The sequence below is a fragment of the Acanthochromis polyacanthus genome, chromosome 16, assembly GCF_021347895.1.
Source record: "Acanthochromis polyacanthus isolate Apoly-LR-REF ecotype Palm Island chromosome 16, KAUST_Apoly_ChrSc, whole genome shotgun sequence".
NCBI classification, from domain to species: domain Eukaryota; kingdom Metazoa; phylum Chordata; class Actinopteri; family Pomacentridae; genus Acanthochromis; species Acanthochromis polyacanthus.
This window is the reverse complement of record NC_067128.1, coordinates 16,103,430-16,130,189: the sequence shown is the minus strand read 5'-3', so window position 1 is coordinate 16,130,189 and position 26,760 is coordinate 16,103,430. Positions and strand designations below refer to the sequence as shown.

The following is a 26,760-nucleotide window of genomic DNA, read 5'->3' as shown; positions in this document are numbered from 1 at the left end:
AACAAGCACCGCTGCTGCAGGGAGAGATCTATACACACCCTTAATTGATGACTGAGCAGTGTGGGTGTATGTGTGTGTTCTCCCCTGTTCTGGTGGGTGAGGCAGCATCGAAGGGAGAAGAGAGAGGAGAGAGGAGAGGGTGTTTGTCTCGTTGTGTGTATTTCTGTGCGAGTGTGTGTAGTATTGACGTAGCGGTGCTCTCTCCAGACCTGAGCTCAATAAGCCCGGACTTCAAACAAACAGCAACCACTTCACACATGGGGAGAGGAGAGGAGGAAGGAAAAGGGAGTAGGTAAAAATAAATGAAGGCAAAGGAGAAGAAAAATGAGCATAGGAGTCAGGCAGTGTAGAAGTGATGATGGGGAGACATCAGAAGTTTACACAGTAGGAGAAAGAAGGGCAGCTGAGGGGCATGAAGTGAAAGAGTGGATGAGAATGGAGGGAGGATGGGAAGAGGGAGAAAATTCAGAACACAAGGTGAACAGAAGAGAAGGAATGAAAAGAGTAGAGGAAAACTACTGATAGATATTCTTTACTCCAGCTGATGTGACCATGGCAAAATCATTAATCAAGAATGTTTCTGTCTGTCTGTCAGCAAGATAACTAGTTAGACTCTGTAGGTGTTGAAGTGGTGTCACCAGGGAACACAAGCAGTGGTGTAGAACAATGTTTTGACGGGTGGCTGTGTTTCATTCATGCGCATAGGCATCCCAGCACAACATGCACACACTGTAGGTGTTGTTCAGGAATGTGTCCACCACTGTGTTCTTTGATGCTCATACTAAAAGCGAAGGTTTAATAAAACTGCAAACTATTTAAATATGGATGCAGAAACATGTAATGTTCAAAATACTCAGTAAACCTGTGTGCAGTTTGGCAAAAATGTTGGATGATTAAAATATCTTCAAGTTACAGTAACTGTGTTCTTTTTAGTTGAAGTGTGGGGTATTTGATTATTACAAACCAACTGCATAAAGCGCATTGATAATAAAGGCAACCTTAATGCAACAAAAGTCAGTAAATATGTGCAACAAAAGTGATTTCATGTGTAAGTGTGACTTCATGCTAATCATATGAACAAGATTATACCAGAACCTGTTGAACGCCACAGTTTTTTTTGCTTTAGCCAGGGTTGTGTCCAGTGCAATGGCTCCACATGGTAAGTGATTTCCTACAACTTCATGAAGACGGGTAGGGGTACAAGAGCAACAGTGTGCTACTGAACATAAATTGAAATGCAGTTGCAGCAGTTGTGAGGAGATTTAGTAAGAGTTATACTGCCATTCCTCCCATTCTTGAAAAATCAAGCCATAAAAAAGTTGTTTATTTAACCTTGCATTGAAAAACAAGTAGCTAAGTGATTCTGACTTGGCACTGGGATAATGGAGAAACTGGCGTTTCAGTGATTACTCAGACGGTGTGGGGGGCATTGCATGAGGTCAGCCTCATGCAATGTGGTGGATTGTGTCTCAGGAGAAAACCACTGCTCATAAAATGGCACAAAACTACAAGATTACATTTTGCAGAAGAGCATTGAAAGAAACCTGGTGGATGCTGGCAGCACATTCTTTGGTCAAATGAAACCAGAACATGCTTGTTTATGTGAGTTGTGCATGTTTGGCATTGATGTGACGGGGACCTCCAGAGTGGCCATGTAGCTCGGACTGTGGTAACCAAATACTGAATGAAACAATGACTCCCAGTCTCAAAAAGCTTGGCAGGAGATGGATGTCCTAACATGCAACAACTGCACAAGTGTTGTTAAAGAAATAAAAATCCAAAAGTATGACCAGACCTACTGGATTTATGTGAGGTGCCACGGATCTTACATTGTCTTTTTAAGAAGAAACGAGGACAACAAAGCCCCTCCAGTATAAAGCAACTGATAAAAATCATCCGAGAAAAATGTCAGAACATCTCTCCACAGATTTGTGACAGTCTGGTCTCATGTCCAGAGGGATTGGATCAGTCTTCAAAAACAATGGCGGGCATACAAAATACAGATAACAAAACAATAGAATCTCACTGGTTGAACTTACAGTATAATAGCAATCAATGTTTCTGACGTTATATAGACCTTTTGTTGAAATGTCATTCAAAAATGAGATTTTTCAATTTATCCAGATTCATTCTTCATTAACAATGAAACTGCATTAAATGTACAGGATATGTAGTCATTTAACATTGTAGTGATATTGACTTGTGGTGCTTTCAGTTTCTTCTGAGAAACTCAAGTGACTGAACTATTAAAAGTCACCGATGCTTCATTCCAGCTATATACAACTTCACTGTGTTTAGTGGCCAGAAAAAAAGCATAGAAAGAATTCAAGTTTTGGGTTAATTTCAGACTTAAAAAAAGAAAAAAGTTCAGAAGTTCTGTCAACAAAAAGCAACATACTGACAGATAAACCAGCGAACTGAAGCTGAATTTACTGTAATGTTAGTCTTCACTGTGGACTCATGTACAGTCAGTCTGTGTAAAGCTGATTTACCTACCAGCAATATTATAAAAACAAGGCAGACATGCCCGACATACTGCTTAAATAACGTCCGTCAGACCTTCTACACCGTGCTCTAATGTTTTTAGCTTGCTGACTAACTGCTAGCTTCAGATATTTTGTTAAAGCTATTGTGCCATTTTTTGTATCCCTGCTGGATTTTGATGTCCTCAAAATAACAGGGTAGGATAGATTCTTTCAACCTGCCATTCTGCTTCTATATCTCCCCTAAATTTTCTAAGAGAGTTCGACTGTCTGACCTCTCTGTAGGATGAACTCAGGTATAGCGATTTGAAATTAACCAACACAATTTAAGTGTTTCTACAAAGTAACACAATTATTTGTTTATTTTAAAATACCTGGCCTGTCTTTCATATGGTTAAATAGACAACAGAATGCTCAATTACTAAAAAAAAAACACAACAAAAAAAAAACTGCAGCCTCAATTTTGTTGTAAACTCTGTTTATAGAAATAATTCCACTTCATGTAAATGAAAGACAAACAAAAAATCTTATTTCTCAGAGGCATAGAAGCTGCCAAGTTGAGGGAGAATTCTGATTTTCTGTTTTCAGACATGCCTATCCTTGAAATCTCTCTTTTCCTTGTTCTTGCATACATTTTCACAAATTAATTATGATCAGCAGCGGATACCAAACTCCTGTTTCTTCACATCAAGGCTTAACAATCTTGTTATCTCAAGACAGCCAAATCTAAAATTCGTCACTTCAAACTTCCGAGTTTTATCTATAATAGAAACTCTTGGTGCACTTTGTGTCTCTTCTACTCTGATTAAAAGCAGAATGTGATGTTGATCAATTGCTTCCTCTGGCTGTGTCTGTGCTGCTTTGGTTTCCCTTCACTGAGCTGAACTATAAAAGACGATGCCGCCCCGAGTCCCTCTGACGTTGATCTGAAGATCTAAAGTCACAATCTTACACAACAGTGTGCGGTTTCATGGGATAACAAGATCGTTAGTCATGACCTGAAGATAACATAACTTTGATACCTCGTTGTGGGACGAAAACTAATTGGCAAACTTAAGATAACAGGATTAGAAAAAAAGTCTATGTAAATTAGGTCTGTCTTGCTCTGAGTCATTTAGAGAATGTCGTTTTTTCCAAACATGGATGTTTTGTGCAGTGTCTGACCTGTCTTGGCTGCAACTAATCCCACTCTTCTCTGTTTTCCTTTGTTTGTTTTATTCCTTTACCCTGTATAATCTATTTTCTGGATGCTTATCTCTGTGAATTTTTTTTTGAATCGGGGATTTCACTGTCAGCCTGTGCTACATAATTCTTAATCTGCAGCTGAAAATCCATATTCATATGTTTGTCTTCTGCAGATGATTTTTAGCCTCTTCTGCATGACCAAAGCTTTATAATATATTCAGCATCTGTAGCAGGTTTTCCTTCTGTGATTTCACTGCTTTATTTCATTTAAGTATTATTCTGCTGTTTCTGTCATGAGACATACCTTAATAATAATGAATGAAAGAAGAAGATTACGTAAGAAAGCCATGGAAATGCATACAAAAGAAGGGGGAAATAAGAATCTCTCATATAAGAAATGCTCAGCAACCTTTCTACCTCATACCCACCTTGAAATCGAAGCAGATGAAGGGTGATACTCCTCTTACCTCTGTAATAATACCACTGATAACTGCCAGCACTTGGAGTTTAATTTACCTTTGAAAAAGCAAATAGATAATGTAAAAAGGAACATAAAATAATGGAGATCTCACTTGTTTAGCTGCTTTGTTACAGTCGTTACAAAGGTGATGCATCACAATATAATAGAGGACTTGACATGTGTTTGTTTATGTGTATGTGTGTTCACACGGTGCACATGAACAGGGCATAATAAAGACAAACACATGATTTATGCCCTGGATATAATAGGTAATTTATCATCTGACTGGGGCACATTTTAGGGTAAAGAAACCCGGAGAGGGAGAGAGAGAAGGATAGCTTTGACGTATTATCAGAAATACCAGAAGCACTAAATGGAAAGCTTGATTTGCAGTGTCTGTTTTCTAAACTCATAAGGCTCTCAGACTGTATCTTTCATTTTCTTTGCTATGCTGGGCTGGACAGTCTATAATTTTCCCCTTCACACACAAACACGTCTTCAAAGAGTCGTGTTCTCATTAGCAGCAGTCCTGTGTTCAGAGGCTGATGTCGCTCTGCTTTCTCCTTCAGCTCTCTGCTTCTGTGCTTGAATCACTCTGACAACCGGGTGACACCCCACAAATGTTTAGACAATACTCACACTGATATTAAAATGAATACTGATTGCTAATTCATGTAAGGCCAGGTACTAACTGACAGTGCTGAACACAGTGACCATAATAGCAACTACAGTCACTATGATAAGTTTCATTGGAGACCAGCAACAGATGTACGGACGTAGAGGTTGACATGATTTATACTTCAGAATTAAATTTCTACTCTATGCTACACAAGCTGTAATATTGAAGTAATTCAGTCATACATGTTCATATTGGAGATTGAAGACTGAAGATAATGAAGTAGAAAATGACACAGAAAGACCCACCCAAGAAACTGACAGGATTGGTTCTTTAGGGTTTATGAAACGCTGGAAGTCCAAACCAGTGTTTTTGAGACTGTCATTAGTGCAGTGAAGTTTTAAGGTGGAATCGCTCAGTCAGGGTATTGACTGCTTATTTTTGTCCATGTATTTCTTCTTAAGTGTATTATTCCTGTATTTTGGAACATTTGCCAAGTAGAATGCCTTAATCAAGTGTTTTTTGTGTTGCCTCAATTCAATCCGAGTCATTTAATATTTATTATCTGCCAATCCTAATTGATTTTCCAAGATAATACAAATTTCACGTTCTCTAGATTACCTGTAGTACCTGGTTGCACCACCAGGTGGATATTCTTATTACGCCGCAAAGTATGTGGCAGAGTTATGTGATGATTGGCGTACATTTGTCCGTCTGTTTGTGTGTCTGTCTGTGTGAAACATTACTCAAAAACAAGACTAACGGATTTGGATGAAATTGTCAGGGAAGATCAGAAATGACACAAGGACCAAGTGGTAGCTTATAGTCTGGATCTACAGATTTGTTAAATATTTCTGTATCATTACAAGATAGCAGCACGGCGTTGCTGGAACTATGACTACAAGTGAACACTACGTCAGCTACCTGCTGATGATCACATGATTCTGATACTACAACGAATCAACTGTTGTGGACTTGTTGGGACTTATTTGTATGAAATGATACAAGAAACAACTGATTAAATTATGGAGATGCTTCTGAGTCCCATCAGTTCCCACCGCCTGCTACATATTTGACGCACACACGCCTGTGCTCAGCGCAAGGTCATTTTATTTGTGGGTACATCTATATTAAAAGATTTCAGCCGTCGGAAATGATACAGTGACTGAACAGCTCTCTGAGTGCTTTTGTTAATGATGTTTTTTTTGTAAGTTATTTTTATTGGACAGGTTAGTAGAGAGGCAGACAGTAAAGTAGGGAGAAGACTTACAGCAAAGGGCTGTGAATCTAACCCTGGCTGCTGTGTCAGGTACTGTAGCCTCTGTTCATAAGTCATCTGCTCAACCAGTTCAGCTATCTGGGAGCATAATAATGCTGTGTTTATTACACAAAATTACTAAAAAATTTCTTTCCTAGCATTCTGCAACAAATTGTGCTCATCATTTATAACCCTTGTGTAATGGCAGACGTAAACAAAGGATCTGGCTAGGGTTTATTTATCCATTTTTACTGATGAGTAAAAATGCCTTGATCTGTCCTCCTTTGTATTTAGTGCCATTGTTAATACCAGGGAAGGTTAAACTCAACAACCTTCCTGTTATAAGACCCGAACTTTAATACACAAGTTACTTTGAGTTCTGTCTCCTTACTGTCTCCCTCTCTCTCTTTCTTTGCTTCCTCTGTCTTTCTCCACTGTGAGCTGTCAGAAAGTATGCAATGACCGTGACACCCGGGGTGTGTGTGTGCGCGTAGGCTTCAGCTTTCTCATTATGATTCTAAATGTATCAGTCTGTCTCATCTGGACGAATTAATAGGTTCCTTGGTGGCTTGGCTCAACACACACACACACACACACACACACACACACACACACACACACACACACACACACACACACACACACTGTTTGTCCAGTGGTTCGTGCCTCGGGTTTGTTAATTGAATGTCTGTGTTCATGTAAGCGGCCGTGAGAGGCATTGAGAGGATGCCACGGTGCATTAGGAAGACAAGCGGTGTGTGTGTATGTGTGAGCGTCTGTGTGACTGTAAATAGGATAGAATCCAGAGGACCTTGAACGCAGCCTCTCTTGAGCTCCTAGCGAGACAAGACACAAAACAAATCATACAGAGGCGAGAAGGCCGCAGGTGTGTGTTTGTGTGAAACTCAGAGAAGCTTAATCGTACCCCGCCCTTTTTGTTGTCTGCTCCTCTTCTCTTTCTCATTTCCTAGCCTTTCTTTCTTTTCTGTCTTTTTCTTCTTGCTCTTCATTTTAATCATTTTATCTACATTTTCATCCACCTCTTTCTTTTCACTTGTCTTTTTAATCTGTTCCTCACTGTCTTAAATTTTCCTCATCTGTCTTCACTTCAGTTGTTTCTCCAACTTTTTACTCAGTTTTTTTTTTTTGTGCCATTTTCCACAAAGAACCTTAAAGCAAGAGGGTCATTAAATAACTATTTCTTGCAACAAGTCTTTCAGGAATTCCAAAGGTGCTTCAAAGAACCATAAAAAAATCCCTTTGGTGCTGTATATGGCCCTATAGACCTCTAGTAAAAATAGGTTCTTTAAGCAACCATTTTAAAGGTAGTTCTTTTGAGATAGGACTTTAGAATTGCTGAAGTGATTTCAAAAAGTCAAATATAAGAGTTCTATTAGAATACATTCAATATTTTAGGTTCTGGACTATTGTTCAAGCAGAACAACATGTTACTACTTGGGGTTTTTAAAATTATGATCGGCATTTCTCCCTGTTTTCTGCTGTTTTTATAGACAAAGTCAACAATTGAGGAATTTAGAAAACAATCTGCAGAATGTTGATAATATTCATTTGTTGCAGCTCTATTTTTATGCTGTTACCAGCCAATAAACCAAACAAGTCTGGTAAAAATCAAGAACCTTTCTGCACTTTAAAGAACATAAAGCACACGAAGAACCATCCTCTAAATCCAGTTATAAACTCTTCATTTGGTGATGCCACTTCTGAAGGACCATTTGCCATCTTTCCACCGCTTTCCTTGTGTTGTCTCTTATTTGGTTTTCTATTTCTCTATTCTGCTGATTCCATCTTTCTCTTCCCTCTCGGACTGTAACCCTGACATGGCCCAGTGCAACTTTCTTTCTCAGTTCTAATCAGTAACAGAGACACTTTATCAAAGAGAGGAAGAGATGAGTTTTTCCTTGCCTCTCTTGTGTTTCCTTTCTCTCTCTTTATTATTTTTTATCCTATCCTTCCACCTTTGTCTCTCAATATCTATCCTCACTTTTGCACATCTGCTACCTTTTGTACTGTGTACAGTCCATAAATATTAACATTTTTCCTGTTTGTATTTCTTCTATATTATAGTTTACCTCTTTTAACATTGTGTTTTTATAGAGCTTTGTGGACAGGAATTTCACTACAGTACTGTATATGCATGTGGCAAATAAAAAAAATCTAATCTAAAAATCTAATCTAATTTCCCCTTTTCTCTCAGCCTCCTTCTCTCTCTCCCATTTATCCTTTTATTTCCCTCTGCCTCTCCTGCTTTCTTCCTATTTTTCCATCTGCGTTGTTTTCCTGCATTTTCTCATTTCATTCATTCCATTATTCCCTCCATTTTTCTTCATGCGATTTCTTCCCGTTTCATTTTTTCACTACCCCTTATCTCTCCTTCACCTTTCCTCCTCCTCCTTCTCAGATCCTCTTACCCCCTCTCCTCTTTCATTTCTTTCTTCATCTCTCCCCCACTTTCTTTCTGTCCCTCCCTTTTCTTTTGTTGTTTTTTCCCCTGTTGTCTCCATCCATCCATCTCTCCATCCTCCCTTCTTTTCTGCTTGTTCTTCATGCTTCGTTGTTACAGCCACCAGGGGAAGAACTACCAACACAGTGTAACACATTCACACAGGCAAAGAGTCTGACTCCCAGCCCTCTAATGGCCCCATTTAGACAATGTGTCGCATCAGCAAGTTGTATGGCTGAATAATGAGAAGAGAAGAAGAAGGAGGAGGAGGAGGAGAACAAGAAGATGAGGAGTGTCGGGCGTTTTCCGCATCCCTCCATCCAGACAGCTGCTTTGCCATAAATGTTGTCCTGTTACACACCCCATCAGTGCTGTGACCCTGCTTGTGTTTTTCTGCATGTGCGTGCTTTCATTCGTCTCCACAATGTGCCAGTGCGTGTGGTCGTTGGGGAGAAATATGGCCTCCGGGGGTTTTGCCGAAGCTCCTGTGTTATGTTTATGATGCGGCAAAGGAGAGAGGGAGAATAATAATGTACATCCTTTATATCGCTCGCCCTCAAAGAAGCATCCTCTCTCTCTCCGTCTCTCTTATGCATTACACAAATACACGCCGAAACACACACTTCCTCTCTATCAAGTGAAACACACACTCCCCAGCCTCTGAAATGATACCTTGCACACACACAGTGATGCTCACAAACACATTTACTCCCTCAGTCTCTCAAAACAAGACACACACTCCTTCCTGCATGCAGGCAGGCATCTGTACTGTCTCATAAATGATATATACTTTCTTTTAAACTACACACAAACTCAAAGCAGAGCTCCGACAGACAGAAAGTGCAGCTGTAGCTGTTTTTTTTTTTTTAAAGTCGTTGCCACCTTGTGTTTTTCACCACCAGCTGTTATGAGCTGAACGGAATTTATGTGCTACATTAACATTTTATATCTTATTTTATAATGTTTGTATTTTCTGGAGAAGTAGGGGTTTCTGCAGAGCGGGTAGTTTCTTCTGTGCAACACTGGAAACAGTCTTTTTTTGGTACTTCTGTGGAGCAGCATGAACATGTATTGACTTTAACTGTGGCTTTAACACTGAGGACTAAACTCCTTTGTTGCACATTATAGCCCCATATCACTGCTTTTGCATGCTCTAGTATATTAATTACAAATTGGATATGTTTTACATTATTAGTGTCTGTTTTTAAAGGCATACTTTACGCTTTTAGGTTGATTTCAAGCCTTCCAGGCAGCCAACCTGCAGTCTTCAGACTTGTCTGAGCCTATAAAGTCACTGCATTGAACATTTGTTACCTTTATTTTACTATTAAAGTTTCTTTGTGGTACTGTAGCTGAAGAGCCTCTGCTGAAAGCCTTCTGTACTAATGTGTTCAAGGATGTTCTGTTATCTGAAAAAACATCCATTTAAATGACCATATTCTCTGTATTCTCTTCACGACTTCCATGCGTTCATTATACTGTATGTCCTTTGGAATTGATTTTCATACTGCAAAAATTATGAATGCTGCGTAGTTCAAGCCTAGCCGCGCTAGACAACCCACGGCAATGAATTTAATTCTCTGCCAGGGTGGGTCTAGTTACCCTCCATAAGGCTCGAGGTTGGATGCTCCTAAAACTGGCCGGATGAATCACCATGAAGTGTAGAGTCAGAAGGCGGGCGTAACTAAGTGACGACAGAGGCGCGACGATTCTGACAGAAACAACCGGAAACAACTAGCCTAGCCGCGCTAGACAACCCACAGCAACGAATTTAATTCTCTGCCAGGGTCGACAACAAAAACGACAACAGTCGTTGAGCTCCATTAGCACCGACTTTGAATAATCTTTCTGTTAACATGTCTGTAATATACTTGAGCTTCATCCATTGACTGTATAAATAAGGCTTCACCGAACTACCGCATCCTCTGATTTCCGGCACTCTAGGAGCCTATTTGTTGCGTTGATTGGTTGTATACCTACCCAATTGTTGCAGAGTAATTTGATAGACAACCTTTTAGCCCGCCTCCCTCCCTGTCGAGCGTGCCTAGACCCTTGCTTCTTCAGAGCATGGATCTAGCGCGGCTAGGCTAGCGTAGCTCAGCAGTCAGCCATCAATTCTTACATGTCAAAATGTATTGAATGCATGTTCATTACCACTTAGTGGTAAGTGACAAAAAAGTAAAGGCAAGATGGAGGACTTGCTGTATCTCAAACAGCTTTTTAAGTCTCTGCATGGGATTTTCATACATTACTGAAATCAACTGATGGCAGTGGCTGTTTTGAAGGTTAAAAACATGAATCTAGAACCATGCAGTGTTTCAAACCCACATGGTTTGGTGAAGTTCAAAAGTAGTGCAGGTGTGTTGGCCATTTGGTTGGGTTATTACGTTAACTTCATCCATATGGTGTTTTTATGTGACGGAAGACACGAGTGACATGAGTGATCAACACTGCGGCTGAGCACTTTGGCCTTGAAGCTGCAACAAACAACAAATTTAAGGAACCAGTCCTGTCAACATGTGGAGCAGAGCTTTCTCTATCATTATTTTTCTGCAGAATTGATTTCAGATTTTGTGTGCAGTGTAGAATAACACTGTAAAACAGGGTTTAAGCAGAGATGGAGGTGAGCTGGTATGCTTGAGCTGCAGCAAATAATGAACGGTTGGGTGGAGAGAGGCAGGGCCTTCAGAGAACTGTACATTTTAGAAGAAGCAACAGTGTCGGGATGCATCAAAGTCATTTCAAAGCATGAAGGGATTTATTTCATTGACACACAGAGACACATTTTAGGGGTTAAATCAATAACAAGAGAGGGACTCCAGACATGGTAAATGACAGCTAGTGCATAATGTACCAAGACGGAAAAGAAACATGAACCTTTTTTATTGTTATTTTTTAACAATATTGACGTGAGACATCCTTGTCCTTTGAACAAAATGCTTTGCAGTAAGGAATATGTTATTTAAAGTAAAATGAAGGTACATAAGTTAATTTAATGTGTTATTAATAGACTATAAATTGTTAAACAGTCATAATCATGATGGTCACTTGATTCAGTTTTACACCGTAGCACACAGCAAGACTGAATTATAGGGTATTTGCCAAGCAATGCACTGCTGAGCAGCTGAGAGACAAAGTGCAGCATTTACTCTCAAAACAAGGAGAGAGCAAAGAGAGCTGAAAAACTGAAGGACAACATTCATCTTCTTAAATACCAAAGAGCAGAAAGTAAAAACCTGTCTGAATCTTCCTTAAGTAAAGTGACCTCTGAAAACTCTTCAGATGCTTTTAAAAAGCCCCTTGTTTGGACAGCAGGGCGTACAGCTACACACACACACACACACACACACACACACACACACACACACACACACACGCGCGCGCACACGCACACGCACACACACACACAAACAGGCTACATATCCTAACTGGGTACACACTATCTGTCACTTGCAATGTGACATTTATGACTAAATCTCACGGCCTTTTGTCATCTGTTCTGATGACTGGTACAAACAAAATGTCAGTCAACAACCAGTGCCACTGATTACTACAAACTAAGCAACATACTCACTTTTCTTATGTATAAAAGCTGATTTCAACACAGGTTCACTGTTCTGAATGACCCAGACGGTCACTGAAATAGCCTGTTACATAAAGTCCTGGTGCTGATATGAACAAATATGGAAAAAATGAGCACAAGAAGAAGATGATTCATGATTTGCTTTATTTTATTAATTACATGATTATCAAACCTTCTCTGTTATGGCGTCTCAGAATACTAACATGCTGTCTTTTACCTTTTTATGTTATTGTTATTAATTGAATACCTTTGGGTTTTGTTATTTCAACAAAGACGCAATGCTACGAAAAAAAGAGATGAATCATGAACATGATCATGATCATTAGTTGCAGCCCTAATTGAGTGATTGATTGATTTCCAGATTTCGGATGCAGAGTGGGAGGACATGTTGGAGGGCTTTGATGAGCGGGGTTACCTGAGCGCTCGGCGCTGGAAGCCTGGTGACGACCCATACACCCTGTACGCTTTCAACCAGAGAGAGAGCGAACGCATCCCCAGCAACCGAGCCCTGAGAGATACAAGACACTACAGGTAAAAAGAAAAAAAAACTCACAAGAAAGAATCAGAAAATAGCACACAAACATATAACACAGCACACAAATACAGAAACTCATACAGAAACATATGACACCACCCACAGAGAAAACGTACACTGTGTACACACATAAGTCTCATGCAACACTGAACACTTGAGTAGTCTGTAAGATGTCAGATGAGGTCAAGAAAATCATATCCTGTGTGGCAAACTTTATCAGTATAACCTGAGTAACACAGCAGTGTGCCGTGTTCAATCTGACCTCTGGAGGGATATGTTTATTATACACACACTCCACAGTGTGATGTATGAATCTGTCAAAAGTGCACTGAATAAAAGGGAGCTTATCAGTACACATACAAACCGAACTCCAGTAGCCTGCAGGCGTAAACAAACACATCAAAAACACACAACACTACAGATCAGCTCTCAGTATTACAGGTATGTACACACACAAACACACACAAACACACACACACAGAGTGAGAGTTAAACACAGCAGAAGCTCCTGGAGCTCGTAATGAATCCCCTATCTGTACTAAAACAAATTTAGATTATGGAACCAAACACGTTTTCATAGAGAAACCACCAAATTACAATTCGTCTGTCCGCTAAGAAATTAAATTAAACCAAAATAGAAATCCTCTTAGCGGAGCGCCGTCCTCGCCGGTTGGAAAAACGCTCAGCAGGAAGATAAGGAGCTTGCCGCTTTGACAGCAGCCTCCTACTTATATATTTCCGGAGATAAAAACTTCCAGGCACTTGTGGAAAGCGTACAGAGGTCCAGTGTAGTCGTGCTGAGATCATGTGGAACACAAACACACCTTTTTTTTGCTGAGCTGCTGTTTCCATTATGCTTGCAACAATAAAAGCGCTCTCATGCTTTGATCTCTTCTTACGCTCCTTATATTGTAACTTTTTTTTGTTTACCGTACAGTGTGTCTCAAATTCAACTTTACATAAGTTATATGTCTAGAAAGTTTGGGAGCTAAGATTCACCACATTACTGCGACTACGTGCTGATATATTTTTTATATTTGTGTTGTACATTTATTTATATACTTTTCTTGTCGCCAAATCTAATGAAAAGACCAAAACCACCGATGAGATGATCCTCATAATAAGTGCTGTGTACATTAATTTGTTCGTTAAAGTTAAGTAGAAACCAGTGGACTGAGAGCCGAGGAGAGCTTAAGGTGTGATGGGAAATTAGCATATTCTATGGTCAGCACATGAGGCTATTTTGGCAGTTTAAATAATGTATAGATGATTGCTATCCTTTAAAAAAGCTGATGTGCTGAATTTGTAGGTGCTACTAGAGGTTTAATGTTATTCTTTTACTTAAAATAACCATGTTTTTGTTCAGGGACGACATTGACATTGCATATTCAGTCCACTTTGGTATGTTTCTTTTCTTTTTTTATTTAGCTGCAAGACTGCTGAAATGATAGCTTCATGCTTAAGGCACACAGATCCAACTAAAACATGTATTTTCCTATTTGGACGCCTGGGTGTGAGCCGATGTCTTCACCGTGTCATCGATAGTTACCATTCAGCTCATGGTCACCCAACTCTCTGACAGGATGCTATATGTGGGTGTTCATCGGGTGACTGGCAGTTACTGTGAACATGACTAAGCCCTGGATGGCTGCTGCTGTTGCTGTGGCTGGTTGGGGTGAGCACAGCGGGTTACAGCTTCACAACTCACGTAGGAAGCTAAAATCTGTTAGTGGAACTGGTGCGTACATCACAGTGTGCGGACGTGGACAATGTTTTGACATGTATCTCGCAGATGATGAGATGTATGAAGTCTGACTCAGTCCTAGCATATCTGCTGCATCCAACATTGTGTGCATGTGTGCACAAGTGTGTGTCTCTACACATCCGTATGTGTACGCTAATGTGGGTAAGTGCACATTGTCAGTCGGCTGCCTCATCTGCTGTGCTACAGGAGGAGGGAAATTCACTGTCAAGCTAACATAAGGCAACTGAGAAATGTGTGTGTGTGTGTTTGTCAGCGTGTGTGTGTGTGTGCGTGTGCGTGAGGAAAGCGAGAAGGGTGTATAGGAGAGAAAACCAGGGATACTCTTACACATTAATCTGTTAGCAGGGAGGTAGGGGGTTGATAGTGCTCATTTATCTCATATAAGACAGCGATGAAGTGTGTGTGTGTGTGTGTGTGTGTGTGTGTGTGGGGGGGGGTGTGTGTGGGGGTGTGGGGGTGTGTGGGGGTGTTTGCTGTTATGTGATTATCTGTTAACTCAGTTACCGTGTAGCTGTAGATCTCAGGAGTACTTGGCAGGGGGAAATGATAGCACCCCATGCTCTGTTAGGACTGAAAAAAAAAAAGAAAAACTGCAGTGAAATCCTTGACTGAGGTTCTTAGAAACACCTTTTCTACTGCGAACTCACTGAGGTGCCTCCCACATTTTGGCGAGGTTCCCGAGAGAAAGCATTTGGCTTAAATTCAAGGTGGTGTGACAGAAATTTGTAGAAAGAACACGAAAAGTGTGAGAAAGCAAGTGCTGAAGGACTGGTTGGAAGAAATTTAATAAGATAAGGAAATATTGCAGTTGGAAATTATTGCGTTTTAGTCAAGTGTTTACGTTTATCTCTAACGGCCACAGTTTGACATCTACCCTGACATTTCACATAAAGAAGTACGGGCATTACATGTCAGGACTTGGGTTGACTATTACCTGAAAAATTTTCATACTACTGTATACCAATATGACACCAAAGTTTCTTTTTCAATTGTCACACATTGCTCTTCTTATTATGTTTGCATTTAGGCATGTAAACATGTACACGGAACTAGCAAAACATTTTAATTTTTCATCCGTGGATGGATGGATGGATTGATGGATTTGCATGTTTAGTGATAATGGTCCCCACTATCTATAGAAACTTCACCACTAGAAATCACTTTTTGATTGACAGGTGGTATCTTGGCAAAGCGGTGCAGAAGCAACTCAGCCTCAGCAATGAGCCTTAAAAATTGAATATGAAGACACAAAAACAAGAGAAACTTTCAGATTACCACTCCAAAGGAAAGCACCAGTAGAGAAAACACAGCAGGTTTAGAGAAGAGGCTCCAGGTCTGTTATTTTCCCAGTGGGGCAATGATAACCTAAAGATTAGAGAAGCAAGTTTTTGACCTGAAGATGTTAGGTTGGACTCCCCATACCCTGAAGGCTGCAAGAAATCTGTAAATCTAGCAAGACTTGTAACCCCTGACAATAAGACACTTACTGCACTGGATGGCTCCACAGGAATGAATGCAATGCTGATGTAATTTCTACTTTTTCTGCATTTGTAGGCTAACTTTTCATGTCATTAAAAATGTGTCCTGTCAGTGTTTAAGCAATTTATTTGTCCTTTATTTAAATCAGATTTATCGAGCAGTTCCTTTTTGATCAGTAACCAAAGACATTTTTTTTTCAATTGCAAGAACCTAAGCTTGTTTAGGAACTTCATGCTAGAAGCTACTCCTAATTATTAGCCAGACTTACTAACTTGTTAGCAACTTGCGGGTTGGTGATCCCTTGGCTTTAAATATTGTGTCCCTTTTCAGCAAATTGATAAGTCACACATGTCCCTTGAATGATTCCTGAAATTTTCAGCTCAAAATACTTCAAAGTTGGTTAATTTCCCCACCACATAACCCCTGATTTATGCACTGTTGTTAATGGGTCGTTTTAATGCCTCTAATTTTAAATACACCTGAGCTGCTGCTGTCCCTGTCCCCTTTAGGAAGAAGACTCTCTTGGCCTATGTAACACCCTAAAGTTTGTAAGAAACACTAAGCAAAATAGAAATGGACTTACAACATATGGGACCATTTATTGTCTAGGAAATTGAAATAGAAACTTAATTTTTTTTAAAAATCGTCTATATGTGCACTACAATAACATTTAGAATAGTTTTTGTAACAGAGTTTTATGTCTGCTTTAAAAACTTGCCCCAGACTTTACCAAATGGGGAGCAGCCAAACTAGGTTTAGTCTAACAAAAACAAATATGGATCCTAACAGGAGTGTTGACACGGAAAATGCTTAAAATGTGTATTCATACACATATGATGGACCACAGCTTGTGAGCTCATCGACGAGAAATGTATTAGCAGTCTGAAGACAGCCAGTGGAGAGCAGGTGTCTTGTTGAGTGGCTGACATTTGATAACATTAGCTAACGTGTTACATCACAGTATATTAAAATTTGCTATCATATATTAGCACATAACACAACTAGTATTGGCATGAGTGCTCATACTTACTGGAGCAGAAACTGATGTACAAAGATCAGCTGATCATATAACACTTGTCTAACACAGATCTACACTATTGTTTACATGGGAGAATTTTTGGATGGTATGCTGGCTCAGTTACGTGGCGGCCTGGACACCAGTTGTTGTTTAATTTTATTATAGGTACCTACTTAAAGTGGCTGAAGTCAATATTCTTACAATGACAATATTAGCAATCAGAGTGTGACCCATGTGATGATGATAACGGGTTCCCTCAGATATTAGGCCTGCATGAGTTTTAAATTTGGATCCGCTTTTTCAATTGTGTGGCAGAACCACTGAAGAACCAGATCAACTACTGGCAACAGTTTGTCCCCTCAGAAATGTTTGCTTGATATGTTTTTATATCTTACCTTTGAGGATCAATTCAAACTGCTGCAAACTGTCAGTTCATGCAGGCATTTGGCTGTATTGCATCTGTCTATGTTGCAGAGTCAGTGGCTTAGAAACTGTGGTGTTTTGGGTGGGTGTGGAAAGTCTTTCCTTTTAAGGCTTTTTATTTTTGTTTTTTTATTTTTGGGAGGGAGTACAGATTGTCCAGGTTGTTACTGTGCATTGGAGGAGGGCTCTGACACTTTCTCAAGATTGAAGGAGGCACAGCAGAGACTATGTGAGGAAGGTGATGAGTGGAGAGCTACAAACGGCTTAGGGAATGATAGGGAGATAGAAGAGAAGGTGCTAAGAGAAAGAGGAGGAAGAAAAGTCAAGAGGAGATTAGGAAAAGGAGAGAAGGAGAGGTACAGGAGGAGGAGAGGATAGGAGATGAGGAAGATGCCACAAGCTGCTGAGAGGAGAGATAATTGCCACATGCAGAGCTTTAGAGGGTGTGTGTGTGTGTGGATGTGTGTGTGTGTGTATAAACCACTCCACTTCAGTGCTCTGCTATTATCTCGGTGAACAGGGGAACCTCCCTCCGTCTGCTCTCCGACAGACAGTCTATAAGCCCAACAACTGCTTTGCTGCAGGGATTAGATCCAAGTATGAAGACAATGGGCTGATACAGTACAGGGAGGAAACATGTTCCACGGTACCACACAATGAGTTGATTTGGCAACAAGAACTGTGTAAGAAAAATGTTTTAATACAAGAGCAAAGAAGGCAGCGGAAAAGCAGTGTTCAATATAAGAGAAATCGGTAGAACAAAAACTGTTTTATATATTGCAGGGGAAGATAAGTGGTTTTATGTAACTTTTGGTAAGGTGCCATGCCAAGAAAAATACCTTGGTATCTTTTTGAAAGTGTATTATTTCACTGTCTTTGAATTTACAATATTAGGTGTGCAAAGAAGGGCTAATCACATTTTAATGAAGTTTGCAGCTAACTTGTAGCTACTTATCTTGCCTCAGCAGCACTTTAGGTTAGCTGTTTACATTTGTCAGTGACTTATTTGGCTGTAAAGCTTCCCATTGTGGAATGTTTTATTTCAGTTGATACAGTTAAATTATAGAATATCGATATTTTTAAAAAATATATTTGTAGAAGAAAATCAGCTTATTATGGATTTACCCAGCATATTTTGAATTTAACTACTTAAGTCTATTTATCAAGGTACACAGGTAATGATTTGAATGTTAATACAACAACGGAAAACATGCAGGAATTGGAATAAATAAGAATGAAGAAGTTTTCTCAATTTGACACACATTACAAAAAACAAAGCAGATAAACAGATGATGATGATGAAGCATAATGAGACTACTGCACTACACTGTGGACACGTGGACCAGATGTCACTGGCCAAGGATGAACATTAACACTTTTCTGTTTTCAACATAATTCCATATGTATTATTTTATAGCTGTGATGTCTTCAGTATTAATCTTCAGCGTAAAAAATAATTAAATAAAAAGTGTATATAGTGTTTAGAATTAATGACCACCATCTCTTGACCCATTGGTGGAAAAGAATCATTTCCTGATAATTTGGTGGGTTTCATTTTGCACGAATGTACTGCCGACGCGTTTAGACGGTTGTTTTCTTTCACAGAGATTCTGTAGTTAACCACAGATGATCAAGAACAGCTTAGCAGTGCAGATGGCCAGAGTACAGTCAGATACAGCAGAAACAGGTGCACATTTCCACCCATTTAAATATCATTTGAAAGTTATTCTGTATTTGTGGACGAGAGTTTTTTGGAACATTTCGCATCAACTTTTTGTGCTTTTGCTCAGCTCCACAAGTATAACTACGGGCATAGCTTGATACCAGGAGAGTTTTTGCAGAAAATGTTATTTTAAAGGGATTCCATAGGAATCTGGTTATGAGAAAAATGTCTCCACTTTGAGACTGTGACGTTAAAAGCTTGCAAAATTATCTGTCTTTCTCTCCTCTGAAGCACAACTGAACAGCACACCGCCCTGCACACGTTTGTCATTTTCTTTGTTTTGCCAGGGTGGGAGATGTGATAATGCTCCAGCGTTTTGTTGTCACTGCTCCAAAATGGAGTCATCTTTTTTGCAACCATCGACAAACAGAAACAGTGCTCTGTAGCAAAAAAAATAAACTGACAATCCATTCAGTCGGTCACTAATTATTAGACGACATTTTGCCCCAGTACCCTTTACAACCTCTCAATAATTAGATCATGCATTCAGTCAGTAACCCCTTCCATGCATGTGTGTGTTTGTGTCTGCAAAGTGTGACTGTGTGTGTTTCATGTGCGCACTGGCGTCAGCGTCCTTTCACACTCAGTCAACCACTTAGTCATGTTTCCATGAATCACAACATGCAACCAAACATTAATCACTGTATTAGCTTTGGTGCCTCCCACGCTAACATTTCTCATCCTTCTCAGATCACAAACGATGCAGAAACACATAGAAACAACCCTCTGAACTCTGACACAGAGCGATTTTTATTTTCCCTTGTCAAGCTCATTTACTTGATTACCTGCTCCAGTGGTGAATGATCAGTTTGCTATCAAAAACAGATGGTGAGAATGTAAAACAACCTTGAGGCTCTGAGTTTCTGTGAGCTGATGTTCACAAAAATGCTGGGATGAGAAAATACACATTTGACCTCCAAAAAGTTTAAACACCATCCACTTCTCTTTGTTTGTTTTCTCACAATGTCTAGACATTTAGATAAGAAATGGTTTACTAGAACTTTGGTCGAACACTGAATGTTTTTTTTTAAATGTATTTGTTACATATAGCTGTTGTTTCAATCAGTCTGGCTCCAAACGCCCACATCTTAGATTTTTTTTGTTTTTGCTGATTCAGAGAAGTCTGGTGACATGCTTATTGATGACCTGGCTGGAAATAAAAAACAAAACTGTTTCAGCTTATTTTTCATGGGATTAAAAATAGGGATACATCTTCTTGTGCCAATGACAGAAATATAATGTCAGAAACCTGCCACAGAAATATCAACAAGGATGAGCTAGATCAAAACAGCTGAGCAGGTTATTATAAATGCGCTTTGAAAAACGGGAACTCCGAAATCAAAACGTTTCTTTCGGTAACTCGACAAACAATAACTGATTCCAGTGGCTGTGATCACTATCCTCCTCTGAGTGTACTAAACAAGACATACACAGTATGATCCAAAAGTCTGAGACCACAACAAAAATCTGTTTTATGTAAACCTGGAATTAATCCGAATGTAAGGATTTAGAAATATTGCACCTCATTTCCACGTCTTTGGTTAGTGGCCATAAATTTGTATCCTACAGGAAGCAAATGCATCACTTGACAAATGAAAGGAAACTTTACTGCAGTCATGGTTAAAAAGTTAATGTTTTTTCCTTCAGTTTTATGGTATATGCACACAGAGCATGTGGGGAAAACAGAACCAGTTATGCATGGCAAGAAATAAATGATGAGGTTAAGTGTGTGGAGTCAGTTTTGTACAATATTTTAAGTCTTATGAACCACTATGCATGCTCACTGTACATTACACAGTAAATCAACTGGCAGCTTTTTTTCAACTATAAACAAAACGGCCGTGTAGCGTTGCTAAAATATAGCTGTTACTAAAATATAGCTGTACCTCAGGCTTCCAGCATTGTCACAGTGACTGTCAGAAGTCAGATTGTTAAATGTTATTCTCATCAAAGAGGTCACTTTCTTAGCGTCAAATCATGACTAGAAAGAAGGTTTCTCAGAGTTCAGTGCATGAAGCTTCAAGACATTTTGTGAGAACTAGATGAGTTGTATCTACAGTAGGATCAGGTGAATCGAAAGTGAGCACATCATCACAAGATCAATAGAGTAAGCTTTGATTCCTGAGCAATAGAAGAGAAACCTCATCACAGAAATTGAATTTGATAAATAAAGAACAAGGCAGCTTTACTAAGAATTTAATAATTACTGATAATAATTAGCTGTTTTTATTCTCCTTTGTTTGATTTCGTTATTTCTAAGCTGAAAGTAGCATGTTGTACAATTTAATTTTATATTGATGGAAGTCTGTAAGTGATATTAATTATTCATTACGAGAAATATTGTTTCTTTCATCATTTGAAATTACGACATAAAATATTTCATCGATTAGTTTTCAAGTGGCTGAATGTAATCTGCAGCCCTGACTGGTTCATTGTGGAAAATTATTAAATTACTTTGATTGTTGTGAAAATTCCTTTTCACTACAATGAAACAGCTTGATCTGACTGTAACACTTCCACTCAGATATGCCAGAAAGTTAGAAAAAGGTTTGGAAACTTGAATATTCAGACACAGATGGAGTTAAATTTCACCAGTGTAATGACTGGATCTAATGTTCTCTAACCTTGAACTCTTGTTCGCTGGTCCTGGAAGTTTCCCTGCCAGAAAACACGATGACTCCTGTTACGTTTACCACTGTTTACACTGAATCAACAAACAGCACAAGCTATGGCAGAGAGCTCTCTGTGAGGTGAGGAAATCCCCTTGGTGTATTGTGGGTAATCTGCTGATGTGGAACCTGAGCTCCGAAGCACCCCGATGCTCTACAACAGCGCAGAGTGACAGTGACGCTAAGCGGCTTTACCGTAGCTAGTGCTTCAGCTAACCGGCCTGCTCTGAGACGACTGCATGTCCAAACAATCCTGGAGCAGACGACGTTACAGCTCTGTCTGCTCTGATACATGATTAGTTTTGTTTGACTCTTGTTTTGCAATCAATGCTTTTGAATTCTGCCCTTTTTTCATCTCAGCAGTGGTTCTCTTACTTTTTATCTGCATTATATGCTTTGTTGGTGAGTGCAGAGAATTACAGGGAATTACATGATGAGAAAACACAGACTGTTTGATACATGAAGCAGAGCTGCTCTTTGAAAGAGGCTGAGACGATGGATCTGATGTGTCGTTGATTTCACCTCCTAAATCCACTTTCAGGAAGAGGAGGAGGCAGATTAAAGGCAGAGTTTTTAAGCCTTCGTATATTTCAGGCATGGATAGAGAAACTTAAAGAAACAGTCCTGCCTGAAACACCTTAACATGCACCTATTGAAGTTGTGTTTTGCACTGCTGCATCCACTGTGTTTAATGTCTCTCAGCAGAAACAGACTGGAATAAAGTGGGGTTTGTTACAAATATAGTGTGTAAAGCTCATGACAAAATTACACAGTGAGGACTCATTCTGATTACATCTGGTGAACCTCCACATTCAAGGTTTCATACATTAATTTTGTCAGTTTGGCAGATGATTAACACGGAATTATATTCAAGGTAAAACTCACATGTGACCTTGGATGTTGTAACGTAAAATGACCTGGGTTTTTTTTAGGAATCAGTACCTAATCTGATGTTATTGAACTGTAGTAAACACAAACATTAAGGGTGTTAAATTTGTCTGAAGCCATAGAATATTATTTTTATACTCAACAAAGCATTTAAGTGACTCAGTGTACCCTTTATGGAAGCAAGTGTGTGTGTTTTGTCTTTCTGTTCAATGCTATGATTTGTTGTTTGTCATATGTCTCTTGTGAAGCCTGATTAAAAAAAATCAAAAATAAAATTGAATAAACAAGTAACTATAACCTAGTTGGTATCGTGACAAGTGCAGCAGATCACACCCAGCTTTACGTGAATGTGGTCAGAATATGAACAGAGCTACAATCCCTCACCCTGTACCACACTGCTGACCTCGTCTTGGCATGACAACATCATTAAACCACTGTGGCTCTATGTGTGTCTCCACACCTACAGAGTTTTTGCTGCTATGCTGCTACCGCCAGCTCTATCTTTCATCTCTTAGTTTGCCTTTGATAATGGCCATCAATAATAGAATGTTTACTTTCATTTAATTATAAATTTAATTTAGTTTTAGTTTGGTTTTCTCTCTCAGACCAAGACAGACGGACACAGAGTACACAGGAACAATAGCCTAGGTTAGGTTTGCGCTTTGATGATATTAAATGCAGATAGCCTCCACTTTCTCCTTGAACCCTCTGAAACTCAAGCAGTTTCCATGTTTTTTGCTCTAGTCACATTTTTACTTACTCCGGGCTCATTATTCACTGCAATGTGAAGTCCCGCACCTCTATGGAAATAGCACAAGCATAGCCAGAAATAAAGGGAATACAAAAAGAATCCCATTTTTCTACAGTATAACACTAGCCGAGCCGCGCTAGACAACCCACGGCAACAAATTTAATTCTCTGCCAGGGAGGGTCTAGTTACCCTCCATAAGGCTCGAGGCTGGATTCTCCTAAAACTGGCTGGACCAATCACCATGAAGTGTAGAGTCAGAAGGCGGGCGTAACGAAGTGATGACAGACGCGTGACGATTCTGACAGAAACAACCAGCGCACAATAAACAGTTATCTTCCGACTCGGCTTTGGCCACAGCCCTTAAAGATTTTAAGCTAACATTCAACTTGAAAGATAAACAAAGGACGGCACTTAAGTGTTTCATTGAGAAGAAAGACGTATTTGGACTTATGCCGATGGGATATGGCAAATCCTTAATATACCAGTTGCCTCCGCGGCTCCGCTGGTTGGGAAGCTAATGGGACTTAGCCACAATCCGCCGGTGCTCTCGGAACTACGTCAGCCTATTCGTTGCGTTGATTGGTTGTATACCTACCCAATTGCTGCAGAGGGATTTGATAGACAACCTTTTAGCCCACCTCCCTCCCTGTCGAGCTTCCCTAGACCCTTGTGCCATCAGAAACATGGGTGTAGCATGGCTAGGCTAGTATAACACGGCTATAACACCATAAATCATAAAAAAAAATAAAAATTTTACCAAAATTTGGAAAAAAAATGAATAAACAACATTATACAATAATTCTAAAATGATATACAACATTTTCCAAAATTCCTACAGGTGTCACCACTACTGGAAAGAACACGTGGCTCTGCATAATATAGATATTTTATTACTTACATTTCACTCTACCAAGGCTGCTCAGTGGTATCATTTCCAATGACTGAAATCTTGAAAAAAATTGTTGCAGAAATCACAGCACTGTAGAATGTGGCCATTTAATATAGATGTGCCCACAAACACAAATTACTTTGTGCTGAGTACAGGCGAGTGTTATTCATGTGTACGGATACCGAATTGTATGACCTAAATATGTAGCATGCAGCAGGAATTGATGGGACTCAGAAACACCCCTACAATTTAATCAGTTGTTCCTTGTATCATTTCTGACAGATACAGTAAGTCCTGATAAGTCTGCAGTGGTCGATTTGTAGTAGGATCGCAATCATGTGATCATCAGCAGGCAGCTGATGTAGTGTTCACTCGTTGTCATAGTTACAGTGACGCTGTATCGCAGTGATACAGAAATCTTTAACAAATCTATGGATCCAGACTATAAGCTGCATCACTGCCAAAATCTAACCACTTGGTCCTTGGTCATTTCTGACCTTCCCTGAAAATTTCATTTAAATCCGTTAATCCATCAGACAGGCAAATGTGCGCCGATCTTTACATAACTCCTCCGTTCCTTGGCGAAATAATAAAGAGGTTTGGATTAACTATCACAATTGTACATTTAGACTTGGTTAAATTTTCAGATGGAACAACATGCCACAGATGAGTAGTTCCAGGACTGCCAGAAAAACCCAACAATTCTTCCTGTTTTTACAGTTTCTGCCTGTGAAACATGGTGATGATCTTTTGAAGATTACATGCCATTCAAACCCACCTGTGAATTTAGTGGTTCAGAGGGTTACATGCAGTTTTAATAAATAATCTGACATATTCAGATATGTCCTTGATGCTGAAACCAGCCTAGTGCAGGGTGTCAGTTATATAATGCTGCTGGTATGAAGTCTTTCAACAGATCTTTAGACTGTATTTTTTTCTTCTTGAGAACCACATGCGCCATGAATGAAAATAGGCTCAATGCCGAAACTCCAGCTGACATGCGACTGTGATGAGACTTGAGTCATGCCTCAGACGTATGTATCACACAGGCTGCTCAAATGACTAGCTAGAGGTTCTGCTACTGTCACACACATGTGAGGTAGCAGTGTGGCTCGGATCTCGGGAGGTCAACGCAGCGATGCCTTTTCTCCCAACAACAATTATTGGGGGTAATGTTAAGATTCAGCCATTTATAACCATCAGTAATTTGTGGTTTTCTGTGTAGTACACATTCATATAGTGTAGGTGTTCTACATTTTTTAGTAATATGCCTGCAATGACATTTACAGAGTGCTTTAACACAGTATCACCAACGGCTCATAGAAATAGTGCAAATAATAACTGATACTGCAAATTTAAATGTAGAAACTCTGCCAATTGTGCCACTGGATTGTTGCAGGGCATAATGTTGTGATGTAGGTATACAATCCAATCCAACTTTATTTCTAAAGCACTTTAAAAACAACACTGTCGACCAAAGTGCTGTACACACTAAAAATAAATAAATAAATAAATACATACAAATAAAATAGTGTGAGTATAAAAATAAGACATAAGACACAGGTTGTACAGTAAAAGTCAGCTCTAAGCTGAGCCATAGGCTAAGTTAAAAAAAATGTGTTTTTAAAAGAGAGAGAGGTATCATCTCTACTTTCTTGTTCTTATTCCCTAAATCTGTTGCCAATTAAAGCAAACTTTCTGCAAGAAAGTATCTGTCTAAAAGAACACGGAGGCCACCTGGGAAGAGATGCACACTCCAGAATCCACATAATTGCAGTAGCTCTATTACTGCAGACTGACGAAAACAAGTCAGAGCAGGTATGTGTGAATCCTGTTTATGATTCAGAAGCCCAAATTGAGGCCTGTTAAATATGTAGAACTGAAAATAAAAAAGATGGCCTTGTTGAGCACAGCTGACTTACTGCAGGGTCACATGTCAATACGTGTACGATCCAGCATGGCCTCTGTGTGGCTTGTACAGCAATGTAACGCGTCAGTATTGGCAATAAATTCATTCATTGACAAGCTTTAAAATGCTATTATTACATTATTTCTTACTTGAATAAGGAATCTATTGTATGTACTATCTGGCTAGATGTGGCTTTGAATGGGGCTGCGTGATGGCCCTACACAGGTGTGTATGTGTGTGTGTGTCGCAGAGATTGTAGCAGCCATCGATCGCTCCAGTCACATATTGATCTATCTTCATTGATTGGCTGGTGTAAGTGCCTGTCAACCATCCTGTCACCACCAGTCCTCACATGAAATATTGCCATTACATCCACTTGTTCTTGTCCTCCTGTGCTCTGTGTGTGTCGATGTGTCTATTGGGCAGCTGCGATCCTCTTCTTTTCCTGATGGTGTTATCCTCTCTTTTACTCTTCCCCCTTCCTCCATCTTCGGTCCGTTTTTCCCGCTCTCCTCCATTTTCTGTCATTTCTGCTTCAGGCCATATTTAAATTGAGCTGAACCCAAAGAGTAGTCAATACTGTCTGATCCCTGCAGGTGTGTGTTCTGTGTGTGTTGGGATTTTGAAGAATATTAAAGTAAGAGGTCGATGGGGGAAAAAAAGGC

At 39.6% G+C, this 26,760-nt stretch overlaps 1 protein-coding gene across 1 annotated transcript in view; it reads left to right on the top strand.

Annotated features, from left to right (window-relative positions):
- The window catches only part of galnt14 (UDP-N-acetyl-alpha-D-galactosamine:polypeptide N-acetylgalactosaminyltransferase 14 (GalNAc-T14)), a 193,635-nt gene that overhangs the window by 26,950 nt on the left and 139,925 nt on the right, over nt 1–26,760 (top strand). The window contains 1 exon segment of the mRNA XM_022206915.2: nt 12,408–12,577. Coding sequence (XP_022062607.1) covers nt 12,408–12,577 — 170 coding nt within the window.